Source organism: Salminus brasiliensis, chromosome 24 (assembly GCF_030463535.1).
Source record: "Salminus brasiliensis chromosome 24, fSalBra1.hap2, whole genome shotgun sequence".
NCBI classification, from domain to species: Eukaryota; Metazoa; Chordata; class Actinopteri; order Characiformes; family Bryconidae; genus Salminus; species Salminus brasiliensis.
Genome location: NC_132901.1, coordinates 19,428,155 through 19,451,573, shown reverse-complemented (window position 1 = coordinate 19,451,573; position 23,419 = coordinate 19,428,155). Strand labels below are relative to the sequence as shown.

The following is a 23,419-nucleotide window of genomic DNA, read 5'->3' as shown; positions in this document are numbered from 1 at the left end:
ATCCAATTCCTCCAGCGTGGCCAATTATCTTCTCACTGCTTTGGTCTTTTGGTGGAGCACACAGCAGGCAGGTAAACAGCTGATGCGTTCCTGAGAGTAAATACACAGAAAGAAGAGGAAGTAATATAAAGGATTTTGGGGCAAAGGTTAGAGTGAGATGCACCGCTGAATTGCAATGAAGGAATCTGAGCATGGTAGACATGGAGGACCAGAGTAACAGTAACTAAGGTTTCACTTTGGCTAAAAGCTTTTTAGAAATGGGCCCTGAAATGTCCAGTTTGACAAGTGTTTTTAGACAATTAAGCAGGTCTAAGTAAAGCATGCCTGGTGGCAAAGTCACATGTTAATTTTAAGCATATTTTGGAAGACAAAAGTGTCTTTTTTTTTCAAATTGCATAAATCCTACTTAAATGCCACACTTGGTGCCTGCAATTATGTAATGTAAGCCAAGATAAATGTAGCCCAGATAAAGCACAGCCTCCACACAGTGGGGTTAGTTTTAATGCAGTGTCACGATCATGTCTTCCCAGAGACACAAAAGTCAAGTAGTGTTTCTCAATTTAGATGGGGGATTCTCCCATTACATATTTCTCTCATCTAATTTAGTAGGATACAGTTTTTTTTTTTACAAATTTAGGTTAAAACAGTAATTTCTCTAACAATGTAGACCCATTTTGCACTGATTTGGTGTGTATTAGTATAAGCTGGGGAAATACTACGTGTCTGCAGATTTTTCGTTAGTTGGAGCCAACAGTTGGACAGAGAATCAAGGAGTGTGTGAGAGGCCTCCTGATCACATTTCAGACCAGTTGGAGGACATAAAACATTAGATTTTTTTTTCAACCTGACTCAGAGTGTAATCTTGTAGTGTGTACTGCTCAGTGGCTCAATCTGAATGGATCCTGTTAATAGCCAATGACAATTAGGTTTTTAGGCAGTTATAAGGCCTAGTGCCTTATTTAGTTAGAGCTTGCTGTAAAAGGGCACACTACTTGGCCACAGACACTTCTTTGGTTTTCCTTTGGCACTGCAGACAGGCCATCCTGTGGCTGCATTTGGATGCATCTTTAGCACTTTGTTTAAACATGGAGAAGTTGTGATATGTGCTTTCTAATTTAGTGTGAACCTCCCTCACTGCTTTTGTCCCTTTTCCTTTCTCCTTGACATCAAAGTCCAGGAGCCTGAATACACCTAATCACATGCCTAATCTGGCACTGTTAGCCAGCAATTGCCTCTTTTTCCAAACTACCACCAATGCAACGTCACTGGGCAAGCAGCACTGTCTGACGCCAGTGCCAGTCAGCGTTGCACTAGAGTGTGGGGTGAAGAGGCCCTCTACCCACCCTGGTACTCTCAGGGGCCTGGCTGACAATGGCTAGCAGCATGAAATTTATATATATATATTATATTATATATATATATATATATATATATATATATATATATATATATATATATATGTGTGTGTGTGTGTGTGTGTGTGTGTGCATTTTGTAACAAAAGTGACTTTCTAGATCCATCCCAGATTTCTGCTAACACATTCTCTAGGTTACGGACTTGAAGAAAAAAAAAAAGGAAAAAAAGGAAGAAAAAAAAGAAGTGAGGGGGCAGGGGTTTAAAAGGTCTGATGAAGGAGGAGTAGATGGTATAGCCCTCTAATTTCAGAGCCAGAGAGAGAGAGAGAGAGAGAGAGAGAGAGTTAGTTTAGTGAAAGGTCATCTTTTTCCCCCGCCAATTCTTCTCTCTTACACATGACCCTCTGTGACCTTGTCGCTACAGGAGACGCCCAGCGAGGGGCTGGCATACAAGCCAGCTTGTGGATCAACATCAGAGATAAAGGTCAGGGTATGACACGCACTCAGGAAAGGGAGGAATGAAACCCGGAAAAACCTCACGCAGCATGTTCTCCGGCTTAACGGTGAGCTTGTTCAGGAAAAGATTGTCAGACTTTTACATTTCAGGTAAGCGTTAGCATTAGCACAGCAGCAGCACACAAGAAACCTTTCAGGTAAGCGTTAGCACAGCAACACAGCAGCACACAGGAAACCCTTCAGGTTAGCATTAGCACACATCTCAGCACACATTGAACCAAAAAAAAAAGATTGACAGAGACTCAGAACCAGTTCGGTGTACATTTGCATTGACTGAAAGCTCTTGTAGCTGTTCTTGTGAAGCTCTAGGACTATGTAAGCCCTGCTTAAAATGGCTCTAAAACCTTGGAAGAAACTGCCGTAACCTCTCTAAGACCAGAATGCCAAACAATGAGAATGACAACAGAGAAGTTTTTTTACAAACTCTGTGCATTCTAGACACAAACACTTGTCCTTCAGTTCAATGATGTTGGGCAGCAGCAGTTCAGCAGCGGGGTGACATTTCACAGCACATCATCATTTCAAACACTTTCACAACCCAGGAGGAGCAGAGAAAAGCGTTACCTTTAGTCGGGAGGGCTGCGGCCAAAGGCTGGTCTTCAGGAGAAAAGGCCAGAGAACAGGACAAGAGTGTGACGGACATGGCGGAGTAACGGAAACAAAAAGGATTTTAAAAAAAAGGAACACAACGGGATGGAGGGAAGTAGAGGGCACAAACTAATTGGGGGTTATGAGGTAGGAGAGGTAGGGAGAGTTGGGGGGGAGGAAAATAAAGGTAAGACAGGGAAGAACGGAGGGAAAGGAAAAACTAAAAAAGGGAAGGAGGTTGGGAAGGAGGACGTTGTGTAGAAAAGCTGAGGAGAAGAAGAAGGTTGGGCAAAGAAGGAGAAGGAGCCTTTCGTTCCCCTCTCAAAAAAAGTGCGGGGGGACAAAACAGAACGAACCCATACCTTGGTTGTTTAACGTCAGGTGCGCCAGACCTTGAAGAAAAGAACAGAAAAAAGAAAGAAAGAAAGGAAAAAAGAAGGTCATAAAAGGCACGGGAAGGGAAAAAAAGCATTGTCACAACGTTGGACTGCAGTTTGTGACAGACATCCTGGGGCAGACATGGATGTCAGAGTTGAAACAAAAGAAAAAGAAATAAAAAAAGAACTGAAAAAATAAAAGGAAAGAAAGAAAGAACGGAAGAATAGAACCAAAAAACACAAGCAAACACTTCTCAGAAGAGGTGTGGGGGACAGAAAAAAAAAGCATTTCGTTCGGCGCAACCCCCGAAGGCCATTGCTCACTCAAATGCTTTTTTTTTTCTCCAGAGTACTTATGGAACACACACATAACTGTTTGGCAGTAGGAGCTTTCTCCATCTAAACTGAGTTCTCGACCTGCTTCTATCTAACATGACCTCTCTTTGTAAAGCCAATGACTGCCGCAGAATGGGGGCAGAGATAAGGAATAATAAATAAATAAAGTCAAACGGGCGGACTCCTGCATTTTTGCCAACCTAGGAAGGTATTATTCCATCCTGCAGCTGTGAGGAAAAAAATAAATGAAAGAAAAGAAAGAAAGAAATATCATCCAGAAATCATCCAGACTTGTTCCATGAGATTACACCCAACCAAAAGTAAATACAGCAACAGTAAGGCCACAACGCGCAGCTATTCAACTGTTCAGCATTAATGATGAGCAATCGCTAACCAGGAAAGCATTCGCTCATAATGGCACAGAAAGGCATCAGGGGGTGAGAAAGATATTGAACCGAGTTGCTGAGCTGGTTGAGACGTGGCTTTTAGCCTGTACCGCAATGAAACCAGCAAGGAAGTCATCCATCATATCAGCCTACATCAGCAAGTGCGCTCATTAGAAACCAAACAAACACCACCTTCCAGCCATTATCAGTCTTACAGACATCCAGGAAAAGAAAAATAAAGTGAAGCAGACAAATGGACACAGATCCAAACCGATTCCGAACAAACTCCCGTGGTAGGTTTTTCATCAACGTGGAACTGTGTCATGACTGTATCACTTAAACTGACTGCTCAGATCACAGATACCACGTTTGACTCTCAAAGAACTGAGGGCCTTATTCACCAACCATTCTTAAACAGAAATTTCTTCTTAAAACTCACTTGTAGTTTTTCAAGAGGATTCTGACATTTGTCATTTTGGGGGGGGGGGATTTGTTCGGTTTACGAGGACAATAGAGCTGTGATCAGTTCTGCGCTTTAAAAATACAAAAAAAAGACTTTTATTGAAGAACAAATTTAGGACAATTCTTAGGAAGATATTGGTGAGTCCTCAATGTTTGTATTAAAGATCTGTGGCCTTTGATGAACCTTGTAAATGTTCACAGAACCATCTTTACCAATTTAAAATGTTCTCCACACTTCCACGTCTCTATTACAAACACGGTTCTTGGAGCTGAATGTGTTTCTCAGAGGTACTGCTCAAAGAACTATTTGAAGCATCTTTGAATGAGAAAGAGTCTATGTCATTCTAGGCTATATTCCACAGGTGTATTATTTAACTTTTTTATTTAGAAGAAAATCACTCTTTATAGGTTTAGACTATTTCAGCATTTTTTAAGGTCATACTATTATTAAAAAGACCCCTGCATCATCAGAGAACAACCTCATTTTATCAACTCATGCATTTGAGTTGTTGGTGTGTTTTGAGATTGTTATGAAAAATTCTCTTTTAGCAGCTAGGTGCTAATGGACCGGAAAGAGAGGCATGAAAGGATTTGAGAAAAGTGATTTTAGATGCCGAAGTAGCTTTTTTTAATCACCTACTCACAGCCATCAATTCACAACAAAACTACTCCGTATGGCATCAAAACTGCAGAAGGCCTATTATGTTTTAGACTAGCGTGATAGCAACAGGACCAGTCGTGGGACCTTTGTATTTAGTAATGTTCTATTTATTTATTCAAAAATTTTTATAGCTGTGTTTTGTGGGAGCAATGCATAGAAGAGCACCTACAAAACCAGCATTTATCCTCCAACAACCATGTTTACTATCAAATCGCTCAATGCAAGCAGCTCTACAACCAACTTTACAGCTAAATCCACTCTTCTCATAGTATGAGCATTTCTTTGGATTTGTTCAGAACTCATCCAGCATTTCAACATTTCTCAGACTTATCAGAGTGTGATAAGGGCCTTAAAGGAAATTACACTGGAGGCCAAGGAAATTAAGACTGGCCTGCGGTCTAATATGGGCAAACCTTTCAAAACCCTTCACACATAAATCAAAGAAAGAGACTGCCACCCCCAGTAGGTGCTTGTGGATGGTTCAGTAAACTTTGGTAAGCAGGAAAGAAAGTACTTTTTGTCACTGTCCTGCAAGACGCTTGGTCCATTTTTGACATAAAGTGAATCTGGCAGTTGTTCTTTACATTGTGTCAAAACTACATGATTAGTGGGACAATAGAAATGGTCCAAAATTACTTGGAATTCCACTGAAAGTTAAGAAAATTGCATTCCAGTGTATTTGATCGCTTGCTTAAACTGATATTTAAGGATGGTGATTCCTCATTCTGAATCATTTCACAGGTTTGAGTACTATGAATGCATTTCTCCAATATTATTCTTGATGTTTCACAGGCTAAAGGTCTCTGTAAATGTTTTGCGGAGTCGCCATTCACCTGGCTTCAGAGAAGAAGAAAAAAATTTAATTGCAGAGAAAAAAAACAACTACAGACATCATACAGATTATCCATTACCCATGTCACACTCTCATGCTAGCTGAGCAAACCCGAACTTGCACACAAACACACCAAACGACAAAGCATGTCATCAGTAGGGGCTAAAGAGGCAGCACTTTACAGCATGCAGTAATCCTCTAGCAGTCATGGAAATTACCATAAAATGTCATAACGCCACCCACAGTACCGGAGTGCACATAAGCAACAGCAGGAAACAAAACTGCAGGAAGTATGCAAATTTTGAGAAAACTCCGGATGTCGAGGCCTTAACTGTATCAGGAATGCTTGTACATATTTACTGTCAACTGACATCCCATTCATGACATTACAATGTTTATTATTATTATTATTATTATTATTATTATTATTAGTAGTAGTAGTAGTAGTAGTAGAATTATTAGTATTATTAGTATTATTAATTGTATTATGTTTTGCCTATTTATTCATATAATTGAATAATTACCACTAAGGATGTGTTCAATAGAGTGAACTTCATTAGGGCTAAAGCTTAAAAGGCTGTTATGTTATGTAATGTTTATAATGTAAAATATTTTTTTAAATGATTTCATTTCTGGATAGTCATTTCAATGCTTTATCTGTCTCTATACATGTGCATGTAATGGCTATGATTATATGCTAAAGCAGTAGAGGCACAAATAGTTCTGACTGGCTGTAGCCAAACTCCAGCAGCCGAAGACACAGAGACAAGTCCCCACGTGTCAATGTGAATTCTTTTTGTTTAGAAATAGACTTTACATTGAAAGTGCTGTGAAATAACTGCACAGACTACGACTGCTATACTGTATTTGAACTGGATTCAGCAGAACTAGCAATGGCATCTTTAGCAAAGGAGGGAGCCAGTGATGTAGCAGGATCTGATGAGCTGGCCATATGGGAGAGAAAGGAGCGTATGGTGCAGCCAAAAGCATTGCAGGAAACTCCCTGTCGCTTTCACACCCCTCAGAGCCTCACAGCACGACTGAAACGACTGCCAAACTAGAGTCCTGTAGCACTGCTTAACACTGATTACAAAATATGTCATTTGTTTCCTCATAAAGAAGAAGACATTCAGAACATTGTGCTAACTGGATGAGGGCCAAGTCATGAAATATTTTAATTAGTTTTATGTGTAATAATGTTAAATCTTTTTTTTTTTTTCTAAAAGCAAAGAAATGTTTATTCATGACTAAAAAATTAACTGAACTACAGGAACTGTACATCACACTAATTCCTTTAATTATTCTTGACTGTTCCCATGAAGAAAGAAAGTGTAGTAGCTGCATCTGTACCTGTACCTGTAACTGTAAGGCATATTTACTTGCACTATAGTGTATTCTCTCAATATACTAGTAAATATAATACTTTATTGTCTTATGTCAATATCAAAAAACAAGCCCAAAAAACATCACTGCAACATCACCTCTGATGGGCAGCATCCTGTAAACTAAAATATATCATATCGGCGCCTTGATTCAATAACATTGGTCCATTCGTCCAGATATTTTGATTTAATATAAAGACATTCAAAATAATGGAGATACAAGGTTTTTGCAGGACAATGTCGGTATCTACCTCAGAAGCGTGTCTGCTGCAGCATGACTGAATTAGCAGTTCAAAACAGGATCCATGTGAGATTTAAAGAAGTGCTCCCACATGCTGTCATTTATTGTCATTCAGAGGAGCCTTGGCTGGCGTCACACTGGTGACTCACAGATTTGGCACCAAATAAGGCCGTGTCTGATTGGCTGAAGCTGACTGAGTGTCAGATGGTGGCAGGGTCATAATTTTGTCATTAAGGGGGACATGCTTGGAAATGCGCCCTCTTCCTCAACATCCGGAGTAATCAGGCAGCTGCAGGCTCCTTATGGCTCTATACAGAGAGACCAACCTGAGTGCTTACTGCACTTGCCTGGGGGTGACACCCTACTGCATTAACAAATAAGCAGTCTCTGATGTACGCTGTAATTCCCAGTCAGTTCCTGAGCATTGAAGGGGAATGGAAACAATGATGCTGTTGAACATGGATGTACCTTTGTGACCTCACCATTAAGTCTGAGAATTGTGTGTATAATTAATTTATTACTATAATAATCATGTATAATACAGTAGTACCATGTATTGTAACATTGTACTTTTGCTACATTGCCCACATTATGTTCATCTGTAAGAAACAGCAATGTTCTTGGGCCAAGATGACCTAGTATGTCTAACTATTCAAAAGTAGAATAGATCTATCCATAAGCATTATCTTTGGATCAATTTAAATAAATGTAATTATTTATGTAATGTAATTATTTGGGATATGTATTAATTAATTAATTCATTTACTCATGTATTTATTTTTACAGATCATGGTTTATATATTCCACAAAAAAGTTATTTATTCCGCACAGATCATGGTTTACATGAAATTAAAATACTTGTATTTCCCCTGTACTTTGGCAAAACTGTTTTTATGTATGTGTATATTAATGTTTATTTATTTATTTATTTACATACTTATTTTGATACAGTTTCACTCTTAATTTGACTTATTTCATTTGCCTTTATTGTCACTACTGGGTCAAAATTTACCCAAACAATATGTGTATAATGTGACATTCCAATATTTATTTCCCATTGACATGTTCATGCCACTAAATAAGCTCAACAGAAAAAAGTTGAATGTTTCAGAATGTATTATTATTATTATTATTGTTGTTGTTGTTGTTATTATTGTTGTTAGTAGTAGTAGTAGTAGTAGTAGTAATGGTCGTAGTAGTAGTAGTAGCGATAATAATAATAATAATAATAATAATAATAGTAATAATAGTAATAATATTATTATTATTATTATTATTATTATTATTATTATTATCATCATCATTAGTAGTAGTAGTATACTTTTCTCCTCTGTATTTTTTTTTATTTTTGAAACAGGTTAATGTGACCTGCAGCATAACTGAAGGTCTAATCCAGAAACTTTTTTAACACACAAAGACACAATAAAAACAGAGAGCAATGCACATCCTTCGGCTTCAAGTGGGCTGCAGTGTGGCACGTGACCCTAGCAGATGTTAGAAAGGCCCAGTTGCAATCTTTCTACTGCATTGAAAGTGCCAGGAGGATGGGGTGAGGGTGGAGAAAAACGACCATCATCATCATTATCCCGGGCCTTTCTCCTGTCCCACTCCACATTCATCAGCAGAAGGGCTAGACAAACTCAGACGGAGTCCGCTCGCTGCTCACGGGCCTCCTGCAGCGCAGGAGCGCCATGCTAAACAGCAGTGCTCTCTGAGGATTGCCTCTGGCATATGGTCACCTCCCAATGCACAGCACTGAGGCATATGCTCCAGCAAAATGTACAGAGCTAACACGCATTAAACTAAGGAGGACCAGCGTGGTGCCATCTACACTTTCTTCTAAAGAGTCAACTGTTGGCATTTTTAAAGAAGCCACGGCCCCAGGTGGGGGGAGGAGGAGGTATGAGGAAAGATGGTAATGATGTGGACTTTGGAGAAAGCTAATTCACTTCTTGGCTAAAATGTCAATAACACAAAGTGTAGGTTAAAAAAAAAAAAAAAAAAGTTTTGGGACACCTGCTCATTCATTCTCTCATCTGAAATCAAGGTTATTAAAAAGAGTTTCTCCTTTTTTGTTAGAGTAACTCTCTACTCTTCAGAAAAGGCTTTCTACTACATTTGGAGCATTGCTGTGAGGATTTGATTGCATTTCAAAACAGCTCCCTAACTCATCCCAAAACGTATTTAGCATGGATGAAGCACCACCCATTCCAGAGAACACAGTTCCACTGTTTCACAGCTCAATGCTGGGCGTGGGTAGGGGGGGTCAGCCTAATTAAAAGTGGTGTCCACAAACATATAGACATATGGGGTTGGTTTCTCAGACAGGGATTAAGCCTAGTCCTGGACTAGCTTGTCCTTTCAATGGGGAATCTTCAATCAACCTGCTGTGTAATCCAGAACCAGGGTGAATCCCAACTCACAGTGTATTCATAAGTACATACTGTAGCTATTGTGATACTGATTTGTACAATTTGGATATGCTTTAGTATGATGTCATAATGTGGTGCAATTATGACGTCACAATAACGTGCCAAGATACAACTTATAGGGTCTTCTTTTACATTCCAGGCCTGGGATTTCCTTCTCTGCCTGCAGGTAAGCTGACTCCTCCAATAATCCAGCACTCTCACTCTACTCTACTCAGGCACCTCTTACCAGAAATACGAATGAAAGAATAGGGCGTAAATGTCTGATTTCACAGCAATTTGATTACAATTCCTTGGGAAGGAAGTCGAAGCATCGTTTTTACGCAATAATACACTCAAGGTCGTGCTGATGTTGTAGGCAGCAAACTTGTGCCAATATCTGGAGGTATGTATGAGATATGTATTAATAGACTTGGAGACTGAAAAATGGATTAACAAGGCTGTATAATTACACCAGGCAAAGAAAAATACCTCTGATTTGTAAGCAAGCACTGCTGGATCTAAATGCTGCTAAACACAGCGGGTGTCCGATCAAAACATGAACAAACTATGGACCTGTCAGCTAATATCTCCACATTTCAAGTGCAAAATGAGAGCATGATGTGTGTGTGTATGTGTGTGTGTGTGTGTGTGTGTGTGTTATTTTCAATGATTTAACTGTGTTTAGATGCAGGCTGGCCAACCGCAGTACTTGTTTAAATGGAACATCAACATGATGATAGATGTCAAATACAGAAGCGGGGTGTCCAACAAGAACGTCTCTCCGATGTGTAGACAGGTTCTCTGATTATAACGGTAGTGTTCTGTTTTTGAAGCTGTCACTCACGCCACTTCTGTCTGAACACAGCGTTGGTTATAGTTCCCCTCAGCAGGATTCCTACTTCAAGAGTACATCCACCCTCTGCATTAGTAGGCCTCTTGACCTCTCAGTACACAAAAAATGCAGGTTATGGGGTTAATAACAAGTGTTGCTGTGGGGGCAGGGCTTAGTGAGGCAGACAGGATGAAAAGCCGCCAATCAGAAGCTTTTCTGCTTGCAGAGCGACCAGTGAGAGCGTTAGGAACATTAGGAAGGTCACTGCCTACCACTGCGTAATTGTGGGCAAAATCCTCTCTATTTCATTGAGGCGTTGAGGCAGAGTTACATACTGAACACTGAAATATTGCCAGTAGAATAGGACTCTCTGGAGCAGATCAGAATGAACCTATTGGCACCATGCCTGTGGAACTGTGCATCTGGAACAGTGCATGGTGCTGGGAATGAGGTAGGGTGATGATCACCCAATATCCTGACCTCACGAATGCGCGTTTAGCTGAATGCAATCTTCCCTGGACAGGGGAGACAGTTACTCCAACAAAAGCAGGAAATTTTAATACAGTACATGATGAGGTGTCCCAATACTTGTGTCCACATGGTGTATATACAGGGTTTGCTTTTGCTTTAACCATGTAAAGTTGGCTGCTCCTTGTTTAATGGCTGGGGGTCACTGCTAGGTTACACGCACACAATGCCTCTCAGCCAATCACATTGGCACAGTAAGATCTTACTGTGGTGCATTTTGGCACGATTCAGGGTTATCTTTATAAATAAATTGTTACTGGAGGAACAGGAGATGATTATAAAAATTACTTGACGTGATTATAAAAAAAAAACGCATTTGATTTTTGCTCAAAAAAAGGCAAATAAGAAAGCCTGATTTATCGAATATTATTTCAAATGTATAGTAATCAATTACAATGCATATTTGCATGCCATTCTGGAAACCTAACTAATGCTTCTCACACACACTCTTAAACATAAAGGTACTACAAAATACTCTTAATTTAATACTCTTAAATTAGGCGAAGCCATTCAGGAACCACCTCCACCATAGCGCTACATCACAAAGACTGCGTCAAAATAAAAGTCACTAATACAAACTAACAAATAGATTGTGACAACCTAAGCTGTTAATACAAATAAACCAACAGAGCGTGTCAAATTAAAGTCACTAATACAAACTATAATAACAAACAAAAATAATTGTTACTAATACAAACAAAGCAGAAACAGACAATAACTACAAACAATTACCGTTTCACATTTGTCTTTTTTTTTTTTGGCTGATATGAAAAATTATCCGATCCATTAAAACTGTGATCTGATCTGATCTGAGTTTTGTGATCTATTGAGTCTCATGCTCTGAACATGTCTTTGTTTCCAAGGTCAAGCATACCAGATCCAGCTTAGATAATGGGTTTAACACCATGTGTTAAACACACAGCAGTGCAGAGCATTACTAACAGTGTGACTGGAAACCATAGCATTGGACCCCCCCCCCCCCCCCCCCCTTGTCTCTTTTAGTATGTCTATGCTACTAATGATAGCTTAGCCTTGATTTGGGTTCCTCTAGGATTTCTTTAGTTCCACAATGTCCTCTTTGTTACACAAACCTGACTGGACACAGTCCTCTGGTGTGACCAAAGGAGCGGGATCCATTTGTAAGTACATTTGTTTAAGAGATGTCACACAGATAATGCTCCACCAAGGCAAATACACAACTCCCCAGCTCTATACATAATGGATGCATCTCTCTCGCTTTTCTCCTTTTCTCGCTGCCTCTCTCTCTCTCTCCCTAATTATATAAAGACGTGAGCGCAATTTAAAACGCATTAATAATTCACCGGGGTGTCCGAGAGAGGAGAGGAGAAAGTATCATAACAGATCAGTGTGTAGATGATGGATGAAAAGCTACGTTTCGCTCGCCCTCTCACCCTCAATTATTAAAGTGAGGCGTGCCTGGTATCAAAAAGAGGGAAAAGCCTGCGTTAAATGTGTCATCTCCTGCATACGATAAATGCACAATAGAGCCAATATGGGTGTGTCTGTGACAGAGAGAGAGAGAGAGAGAGAGAGAAGTGTGTGGTTTTATGGCTCTCTGTGAGTCGAGTGTGGGTAAAGTAAGCCGTTTAATAAGTGGCAGCATGGAACCGAGTGTCATTATTACCTTTCACGGTCTTTGTGCTGTTAATTCTGCTAACATGGCTGGACTTTGGGTAATTAGGGAGACACTGTCCACACTTGTAAGAATTTGTCTCATTATAGAGACATTTAACTGCAGGGTGGCAGGCTGGAGGCAGGGCGCCAAACCTATTCAAATATCATGTCTGGGGGAGGTGAAGTAAGGGTGGAAAAAATATGACATTATGAAAACTGAAGATATGTTCACAATGCACAATATAGATCTATATGATTTTTAGTTTGTGTGGGCTTTGTTAGGTCAGTAGAAATTGAGAAAACCCCTTCCATAAAAAAGGGAATCCAATTACCCATGGCCTAGATATAGTTTGCCGTGGGGGGGTTGATCATTTATCAGGTGATCTACTAAAATGTTAATGTAAATGGATGCAAAGTGTTGTTTGTTCATATAGGCTGTTCATATAACTGTTTCTGGTACAGGTATGTCATATTTTATTTTTTATGTGGAAATAATTGCATATTTTCTGAAATTTACGCCAAAATGTCAAGTCAAAATGATGACGTCATTTATTGACATATTGACTTAAGCAAGTTAAGCAAGAAAAATAATGACAAATTATCTCAAAATGATTCATTTTTATTGATATTTTGACTAAGCAAGTGGAACTAATGACATTTCACGAAATATTATTGATATTTTTACTTGTGATGAAAAATGATGACTTTTTCAAAATACTTCACTTTCGTTGATATGTTGACTATGTAAATCAGCTTTTTTACTGAAATTTGAGTGAAATTAAAAGTGTTTTCCTAAAATTACATTTTTCATATTTTTACTTACCTGCTTAAGTAAGTTAAAATAATGACATATTTTAACAATGTGTGTGTGTTTTTTTTATTATTGGTATGTTGACTAATCTAAAATAACTAAACTAAAATAATTATCATTTATCTTTTCATTACTTTAAGAAAGTAAGTAATTATTCCAATCAAGCTTCCATATTTTTGGATGTGTGACTCTGAGCAAAAACAACATCAACCCAACTGTACTCATAATCAGAAAGTCAGTATTTACTATTCATTTTAACTTTTTGCCTTCTACCACTAAGCAGCAACTATCTGAACTCCAGCTCTCTTCTAATTCCAAAGTTCTCTTAGAATCTTCCCCCATATTTTAATAGAGAAACAGTAGGAAAGTATAAAATTGTATACTTATTATAATTATAATACTTATATATAATATTCAATATTTTATTTAATATTATATAATACAATTATTTTATCATTTTAATTTATATAATAATAATAACAAATAACCGGTAAAAAGGAACTAATAAGATTACAGCACAGTAAGCTGACCTCCAATCAGCTGAATGCTACTACAGATGTTATGCAGATTCTCCAGACCTGTTGTTTCCTCTATATTTCTATGATCCATACAGTTGTCCAGTTGTTCTAGAAGTGCTAAAACCCTAGAAGGTACCTATGATATACTCAGAACAGTACACTATGACATGCTTTGCAGCAATAATCCTGACCCATCATCATCATTCAGCCCACTCCCCTAAAGGAAGGAAGTAAGAATGAAGCTCTTAAAGGGGTTTATGATGGTGGTCTATGTGGTCAAGCAGTTCTCGATGCTCGAGTCAATCCATCATGCACAATTCATGTCAGTATGGATTTTAAAAAAAATGGAACACACTGTTTATGATACACACTCCCACCATTTTATAGTCAATATATCTTGACTGGCTGTCAAAGACAGAAGGAGAAAAATGAGATCAATAAATAAATAAATAAATAAATAAAATCATTGTATCGCACAGCACACACAGACAAGAGTGATCATTCTTACACTGTCAAAACACATCCTCAATGTTAAAAAAAAACCCCTCATTCTGCTCATCTGTGTGGGCAGTCAGTGGAATGCCCAGACACCACTGGAAAAGGCTAATCAGCTTTGCGGTTGGAGCTATTAGAGCTCAAACACTGCGTGCATTGTTCACGGCACATTAATAAGCGCCTCTTTTCATTCAAGATGGCATTGGGCAATGTTTTAGATTCGTCTAGACGGTTTTGTTTATTTCCCTTTAATGTTTCATAGTTGGTTGCCATGGAGATTAGCATTAACTGGCAGATATCTATCCAGTTTGCCTCATACAGTACATCGTTATAATGTCTTTTTTTTTCCATTTGGAAGAGGCACCTTAGTCACGACTGCTGAATACAGAGGGGTGTCTTTTCCACATGCCATTACCATGCGTGTATGTATTGTGTAGGTGGAGGTCAGCACAGCTCACGGTGTGCAGAGACAGGCTTCAAAAGCCTCCATAGCTTCAAGCATGCTGGCATCAATTTTTCACTACTCTGAAAGAGCAGATTCCTTTATGTTTTTTGAAGGAAGGCCGAGAAGCACTCAGACAAAGACAATACAAAACAGTGGGCACCAGTGCGATGCAATGGCCTATGTTTGTGTCTGTGTGTATGCGTGCATGAGTGTGTGTGTGTGTGTGTGTGTGTGTTAAACCTCAGCTTGACTAAGCTCTAATAGATCTTCATAAGAAGCTTCTGAGCTGAGAAAAACTAATTGCCTCCCTCATCACCAAAATGAAATAATGAAATTTAAATAGTTCAGTGAATCATTCAATGTAACACATTTTGTTCATTAAAACATGGCTAATTTGCCAGTGATACCTTCACAGAATTAATTAAGAACTACGTATAGGACTGGCAGAGTGTAGAGGTTTTCACAGCTGTTTTGTCTTAATTAAACAAGCCGTGAGTAAGTGCAGTCTTTGACGGTAAAAAAAAAAAAAAACAAGACGACCATGGGTAAGTTCTAGGTTTTACCACTGTTGAAAAATATTATGCTAAATGGACTGTAGAACTCACACTACCCAATCTGCCTCGAACCAGAGCGAGTTACACATGACCATGCAGCTATTATGCATGTGTGTGCTGAATTTGCCAAGGCCAGTCACTCTTGAGTAAATGTCAATTCACAAATTTTACTGCAGAAGTGAATTAGGTCACAGTGTGGGTAAATACAAATACTGTTAGTATAAATAAATACACTACATGTCCAGATGTTTTTGGACACCCCTTTTAACAAATGCAATCGGCTACATTAAGTTGCTGACATAATAATGTGCAAATGCACATACACACACACACACACACACACACACACACACACACACACACACAGCAGTCACTGTAGCACATAGGGCTGAGGATGAGGTCGGATAGTGATCAAATCAAGTTTCTCACAGAAATGGCTTATGATACCACGTTGATATTGATACACAATAAGACGCCATTCAATAAAAAAAATAAAAAATAAAAAAAAGACATTTAATCAACTGTATTAATGCTAAAATGTAAGTTCAGCCATGTAACTCCCCTGCTGCATTCTCTTCACTGGCTTCCTGTAGCTGCTGCCTGCAGAGTCAAAACTCTGAAGTTGGTCTACAAAGCCAAGAATGGACCAGCCCCTCCTTACTTGATGGCAACGGTCAAAAGCTGATCAGTGCCAAGAGCCCTTAGATCTTCAAGTTTGGCTCGGCTTGACCCATCATCCACAGAAGACAAGAATCCAGACTTTTTTCTGTCCTGGCACCCAAGTGTAGGAAAGGACTGTCCTGGGTGTCCAAATGGCAGAGTCGTGTAGTGTTGAGTAGTGTAGTGATGAGTATTATGGTCTCATCCTGACTTTTGTATTTAGTAGTAACTAAGCTTAGAGGTATCTTTTGGATCCTCGCCTTTACAAACTAGCTAAAGATATTTTCAGAGTAAACAGTGAAGCAGTTTTGTAAATCGCTCTGGAGAAGTGCATCTACTAAATGCCTTAAATGTAAACATAATAAATCACAGATTTTACAGTATCTCTATTTAAATAATATACTGTACCTATATGTAAAATGTAAAAAAAGACACCAGTAATTGATTTGGCATGTAAAAAAAATTAAGATGTAAGAAAAAAACAAATTAATGTATTGCAACATTTTGCAACACTGTATATACTCTCAAAAGCAGGGGTCAGATTGCATAAAAAGCCACTCAGATTTTATGAATATGATGATATGTTCTTATACTATGACAGTTTTCCTTGGGGGTTAACACATGTAACCTTTATCTGTCATTGTTAAAAAAAGTATATATATATATTCTTATATTCTTATATATAATCTTACCTACAAGCAGTGATTGCTCTTGACCTACTCCAGAATACTGCTTCACAGGGCAACTGCATTTCTATTCTGAAAGTGTGAAGATAAAGTCACCTATAAACCTAAAGGCTGCTTTATGCGCTGTCGTCAAACATGTCACTGGCAGCAATGATGAATTGTGCTGTCATTTGTCATAGTAACACGTACTGTATGCTGCATACTGAAGAGAATAGCCCTCATGAGAACATACTCAAGGAGGCCCTACGACAGCATCACATCTGCTGTCAGATGACAAAAGAACATTTTGTTGTTATGTCGCGGTGCTGTTTGTTGGCCGACACATCAAATGACAGACTGGCCTCATAGGCTCATAGGTGTATGGCAGAACCTCACATAGACTTTTCTGAGTGGTGTCTGAGAACAAATTAGGCGTTATTGCCTGCTACTATTGTTTTAGTTTTTAGCTGTGCAGTGTTTTACGTTTACATTTAAGGCATTTAGCAGACGCTCCTATCCAGAGCAACTTAAAAAAGTGGTTCACTGTTTACTCAGAAAATGTTCGTAGCTAGTTTGTATCGACTAGGAGCCAAAAGATACCGTAATAAGATTAGATACTACTAAATGCAAAAGTCAGTGTGGATACCTACAAACACACTATTCTACATATACTACACATTGCCTGAATGTCAAACAAATCAAGTAAGACATGAGTGCAACCGTAAGCCTTAATAAGTGCTCGGTAAGTGCTGATCTAAGTACATTTGGAAGAGATGGGTCTTCAGTCTGCGTTTGAAGACAGCAAGCGACTGAGCATTACTGCCGTTCAGGCACCCATTGCTGTCCTGTGAGGCCAGTGAAGAGAACGCAGCAGAGGAGTTTCATGGCTGAACTTTGAAGGAACACTGAAGACGAGGCCTGCATAAGCCTGATGGTATGCACAGGAAGACCAGCCAGAAGGTAGTTGGAGTGGTCAAGTTTTGAGAGACTGAACAAGCACCTTGGTGGTCTCTCTAGAAAGGAAAGGTTGAATTCTCTGGATGTTGTAAAGAAGAAATCTACATGACCGAAGCAGGTTTGCAACATGATTCGAGAATGATAACTGGTCATCCACAACTACACCAAGGCTTCATGCTTCTGCAGATGGAGTGACCTGCGAGTTCTTGAAGGAGATGTCAAGATAATAGTGAAGTCCAGTAGTTCCAGGGATGTACAGCAGCTCTGGTTGCTCAGACAGACATGCTGAGATGCGAGCTGAAACTAGGCTGTCAAAGGGGGCAAGGAAGCAAAGGATATTACTTCCCCAAGAGAACAAGTGTAGAGTGACAAAAGAAGAGGACCAAGCACTGAGCCTTGTGGAACGTCAGTGGAGAGTCTACATGGAGCAATGCTTATTGAGGGCTGAAAACTGCCATTACACACAGCAACAGTTTGTCAGTATTCTATTTATGAAAAGCCACTGGATGCTCATGTAGCTCAACATGTACGCACTGACTTGACTCAACACACACTTGTTAACCCCGCAAGCCATCAAACTGGTCCATTTTCTGATTCTTCTTGCGGTTTACAGCAACAACGTGGCTGGAATGACAGTGCTAGGGCCAACTGCCATTTCCCATTTGCTCATAAGCAGAAAGTGTCTGCTGATCAGCATTTCAGTACTGGAGTTTCTAAACACTGAGGCAATGTATTTTTATGTGAACTGCATTTACGGTATGCCCGAAGTGCTTAATTGAGAGTGTGACAGTGATAGAGAGTGTGAAGCAACTGAAGAATGTTTAGAAGCTTCAAAGTCAGTTTCAGAAGTCAGAACATCTTGACATAGCACTTACATAACCCAACCCCCTCCCTCTGCCCCTTCAAGTGTTCCCATCTGTTTGCTTATTAACTTTCCATTGGAGAATGATATTAACACACGCTAATAGCACAGTAATTCATTTTTACTGGTGGCCATTTCCCAAGTCTCATTGAAACGACGGAACTTCCAAACACTCCTAAATCGGGCTAAATGAAAGTCCAACCAATGAGGAAGTGCACGACAGCCACTTCGTCAGCTATTCTGGCAAGGTCTCTGGGCCCGGTAACGTCACTAACGGAAGCCGCCTCTGATCTCCAGAGGGCCATTATAAGTGTTGTTGCCCACAAGCATCTGCATGTTCTAACACAAAACTCATCCAAGCCCTGCATCCCCTCGTGGCTTCCTCCTCCAAGCTAATTTTCGCTAAATTGAATTACTGTGATTCTACCTCATTGCTCTTCCTCCTTCCTTTATTAATGTTTACTTGATTATACTCTTTCCAAATTTCCCTCACCCAATGCCAAGAAGCACTGAACCAGCGCCAAGAAGCATAAACCATCCCCTCCTTCAGGAAGTCAATCTAAAATCGCCGTTCTAAGGAAAGGGAACATCATCGGTTTGGTTCTGAAAGCAGACTCCATCAGCCCTAGGGTGTTTGTTAGAGGTTAATATCTCATTTAAATGATTCCTATCTAGTTTTACATTACTGTTCACTGTGGATGCAGGCGGGCTAATGAAGCAAAGCTTTCTCTGTCAGGCAGGAAGCTAAAAGTTAATGCGTGTTTGTTCTGTGCAGTTCCTGTTAACATCATGAGCGTCACTCCGGTTCCACGGTACCGTGTCCTCCATCGAGAGAAGACACAGCAGGTAAGACATGAAACTGACAGTAATGAGAAATTAATGCTCTCCAACAGTGTTGTGATGCTAATGCGTCCTATGCAATAGCTGAGAGCAATTAGCATGCTGCACTATCTACGTGAAACTCTCAGTACTTAAAAGTTTGTGGATTCACTGAAGCGACTATAGAAACGCTTGCAGCATCATCCAAACATACAACTTGTACAAACTACACTGACAATGATAAGCTTTCCAGTTTATCCAGGGTTCACCCTCCATGTCTCGGATGACACTAGCAAGACATCATTGCATGGACTGTATTACGTGATGGCTGCTCCACAGTGGAGCGCCGATTGCTCTATACCACTCCCCAAAGCCCTCATTCCCCTCTGGCATCAATGTTCCATGGGGCACCATTGTTGTGCTTTTGGGAGGCTCTAAATGTGTGAAAAGTCAATTCTCGGTACACCTTCACTACGACGGCTTCAGAACGTCTCACAAAGTTAGCAGTTCTGAGATGCGACCACCCTTCGCCCACTGCGGCAGTCATATCAGAATATTTTTACCAACCCTGGTCTGGGATGTCAGAGATTCCCCATGGCAGGGTTTTCAGCATGTATAAATAAGCGAGCACACTAGTCAGTTGTAGCAGAGTGATTTCACTGATAATGAGGTACCATGTGAAGGGTGGTAGAATCACGGAAACCACTATCTTTGTGGGATCTTCTAGAACCACTGAAGTGAAGGTGTACCGAGAATGGGACTCAGGAGCAGATAAACATACTGAACCAACTCACCTCATGCCTAATGTTTGGCGTTGGGTAGAGGGCTCGTTATTGAGCTGTGGAGCAGTGAAACTGTGTATCTGGCTTTCATCGTGGAATACAATGCTCCTCCAAAATCTAGCAGAAAGCCTGCCCTGGACAGTAGAGATGGTTACTCCAACAAAAGTAGGAAAAACTCTACCCTAACACTACCCTTGATTTCAGAAGAAACAATAAATGAGGAGACGTCCCAATACTTCAGACTGGCAATATGAAAGCATAGGAAGATATTGAATAATTGGACTGGATAATTAAACAGTGACACGTTCTTCAGGAAGCCTTTTTCTTTTGTTCACCTTGTGTAAATATGGGTTTTTGTCTTTTACACTAAGACTTTTCAATCCAAGAACTTCCTGAAGTACAGGTGTCATTAAATAAGCTTGACTACAGAAACATTACAATCAATTTTCATCAGTTCAAATATGCATAAGGAGTATCGCCGTCCCCACAGACCTTTAAAAGCTTGTCAGTCAAATTGAATGGGTTGAGATTAAATAAAAGATACATCCTCACCCTGGCAAGGGCAAGAACGAAATTAGTTTAAGCACATTATCCCTTGGAGAACAGCTGTCCACCGAGGATTCGGAGAGGCTTAAATAGTGTTTCAGCTTCATCTTCTTTGCGTTGACTATCTGCGTTCAACAGATTAGGGCAATAATACAGAGTACGGCTTTTTATTAAGAGACAGAAAGAGTTAGAGAGAGAGTGAACAAACAAAAGTAAAGAGAAAATAAAGCCGAGATTGGGAAAAAAAAAGTTGATCATGAGAAAATTAAACGGCAGTGAACCTTGTAAACAAATCTTTCAACAATGCTTAACAGACTTCACAAGCCAGCGGTTTCGCGGCGTTGTGAAACAGCTAGCGCGCCGCGCCGCCAAAGCTATATTTCACAAGACACGGCCTTCGAGAAAAGCCAGTGGGCTTGACAAGCATCTACGGCAGGGCTTATCCGGCAGCTGTAACCGCGGGCGACGTAGCATTAAAAAACCTGAACTGTCACGTTATCTACAGGCGTGTGTTGAGCAATGTGTGGAGCTGAGCAACCATTACTTCACTGCCTGGATGATGAGCCTCACTCAGCTCTGTCTCTCTCTCGCTCGCTCGCTCGCTCTCTCCGTGCCTCTGTGAGCATGTGCGATGCTTTTATTGCCTTCATTAATAATTTTGTCTGTCAGGGTGGAACATATCACCTTGAGGTGTCAGCGGCATGCCGCCGAAAAGAAGATGAGCTATGCAAGGAGAATATGGAGGATGAGTGTGAGTGAGTGGGTGAGGGAGAGAGAGTGAAGGGGAGGGAGGCTGAGAAAGAGAGAGAGAGAGAGAGAGAGAGAGAGCAATAAATCCAAACGTCCTGGCATGATAGGGATCTAAGCGTTTCCCCCGTTTTCTGGGAAAGTCACTCGTCAGGTTTGTGGCCGTAGAGGTGCAGGCAGGCTTTTAGAACCGCTGCAGCCTGGTGGTGTTGGCATGGCAACTAGCTCGTGTTCCACCTAGCATGACGACGGCATCTCTCTCTCTCTCTCCTTTCTCTCTCTCTCTTTCTCTTTCCCTCTCCCTTGTTGTCTTTCTCTCTGTCCTTTCCTCCTCTCATTCTTTCTCTTTCTCTATCTTTCCTTTCTTCATTCCTACTTTTTCATTATTTCTCTTTCTGTTCTCTGTTCTCTCTCTCTCACTCTCTCTCTCCCTCCCTCCCTCTTCTCTTTAAGTCACTTTCCTTTCTGGTCCTAGATCAGATATGCATCAGAGTTTTGGGTGTGCTACATAAATGTGAACTGTAAGATCTGGATTCAGATGTCTTTTGGCCTGTACGCATGCGTTGAGTGCTGCCGGAGACGAAGAAGAGCTGTGACAACCATTACTTATATTTCTCTCTCTCTCTCTCTCTCTCTCTCTCTCTTTCTCTCTCTTTTCTGTCTTTTTCCATCTTTCTTCTCTATGTTCTACTCTATCTTTTTTTCTCTCACCTGCTTTTCTTCCCTCTATATCTCTCTATTCTACCTTCTCTCTCTTTTTTTCTCACTCTTCTCTGTCTCACTCTGTTTTCCTTTCTATCCACCTTAAACTTTCTCTTCATCTCTTTTTTTTTTTTTTTGGTTGTCTCCCCTTTTTTTATTTTTATTTTTTATTTTTTTGGTACTGTATCTTTCTCTCATCCTTCGTTCTCCCTCTTTCTGTGCCTCTCTCTCTCTCTCTCTCTCTCTCTCTCCTTCTCTCTCTCTCTCTCTCTCTCTCTCTCTCTCTCACCCCAGCAACCCTCCTCCCTCTCCCTCCCCCATCTGTCTTCTTCAGCTAGCAATTAAATTCTCCATTGTGCATTTTTATTGCATTATTCCCTTAATATACAGCGCTCTAGCAGCAAAAGTCAAAGAGGATTTGCAATCTGGAAATTAGGTTATAAAATGAGGAGGGAGAGAAGAAATTACATTACAGGATATTTGATACTGAATTGGTATTTAAGTGATATTGCTACCCAGTGCACACTGGTTTAAAAAAAAAAAAACCCTGCAAAGATTTCAGGTGGGGGTCAATAAATCCTCTGCTCCACTGAATCTTCCCAAGATATAAAATCGCTTTTTTTTTTTTTTAAGTTGGAAGAAATCCGTTATTATTGAGGGGAACACTCTACTTCATAGTTTGCATCACAGACTATGTCACCTTACTGTTCGAGAAACTCCTCCACCCTAGAATGCTTGCAGGAGAACAAGTGCCAAGCACGGTTACTCCCGAGCGCTGTTAACATCATTTAATCCGTGTCTGCAGTCTTATTTTACTTCACTTCAGTGCTCTGCTGTTTCAGGAACCATACAAAGCCATTAGCCTAGCATGGTAACTTTTAAAACGATACTATGCATGAAACAGCAGCCTTGTATTCTCTCAAGAAAACGGCGCAGCATCAGCCTTTGAACATCTACAACAGGTGGTAACACCGGGTTCCTGAATATTAGCAATACTTAGGAGCATCTTTGTCAAATTGTTTGTAGGAACTAGTAAACTACTGTTATAGTGAGATATAAACTGATATATAAAATGTAAGCCTAAACATATTCAGCAATAGCACTTGCTTTTGTTGCAGTCCTAAATGTGTGCAAATCCTCAAGCAGAAACGATCACGGCGCAGTCAACAATAAAGGTAGCACAGAGCTTATTTTATACAGTGATAGCAAATGCGGCAGCTCACAGGAAACCCCAGATCCACATAATGGCATCACTGTGACCAATGTAGACAAAATTGGAGATACAGCTCATTAACTACTGCACTTTAAAAGTTA

The 23,419-nt window shown here is 40.0% G+C and overlaps 1 protein-coding gene across 15 annotated transcripts in view; it reads right to left on the bottom strand.

Annotated features, from left to right (window-relative positions):
• LOC140546486 (neurexin-2-like) overlaps positions 1-23,419 on the bottom strand; it is an 819,352-nt gene that overhangs the window by 563,927 nt on the left and 232,006 nt on the right. For 13 of the 15 annotated variants that reach the window (XM_072669790.1, XM_072669800.1, XM_072669797.1 and 10 more), the window contains exon 4: positions 2,822-2,851. The exons of the other annotated variants lie outside the window; for them this stretch is intronic. In XM_072669790.1, the coding sequence (XP_072525891.1) occupies positions 2,822-2,851 (30 nt within the window). The remainder of the gene's footprint in view (positions 1-2,821; positions 2,852-23,419) is intronic. 15 annotated transcript variants of the gene reach the window in all.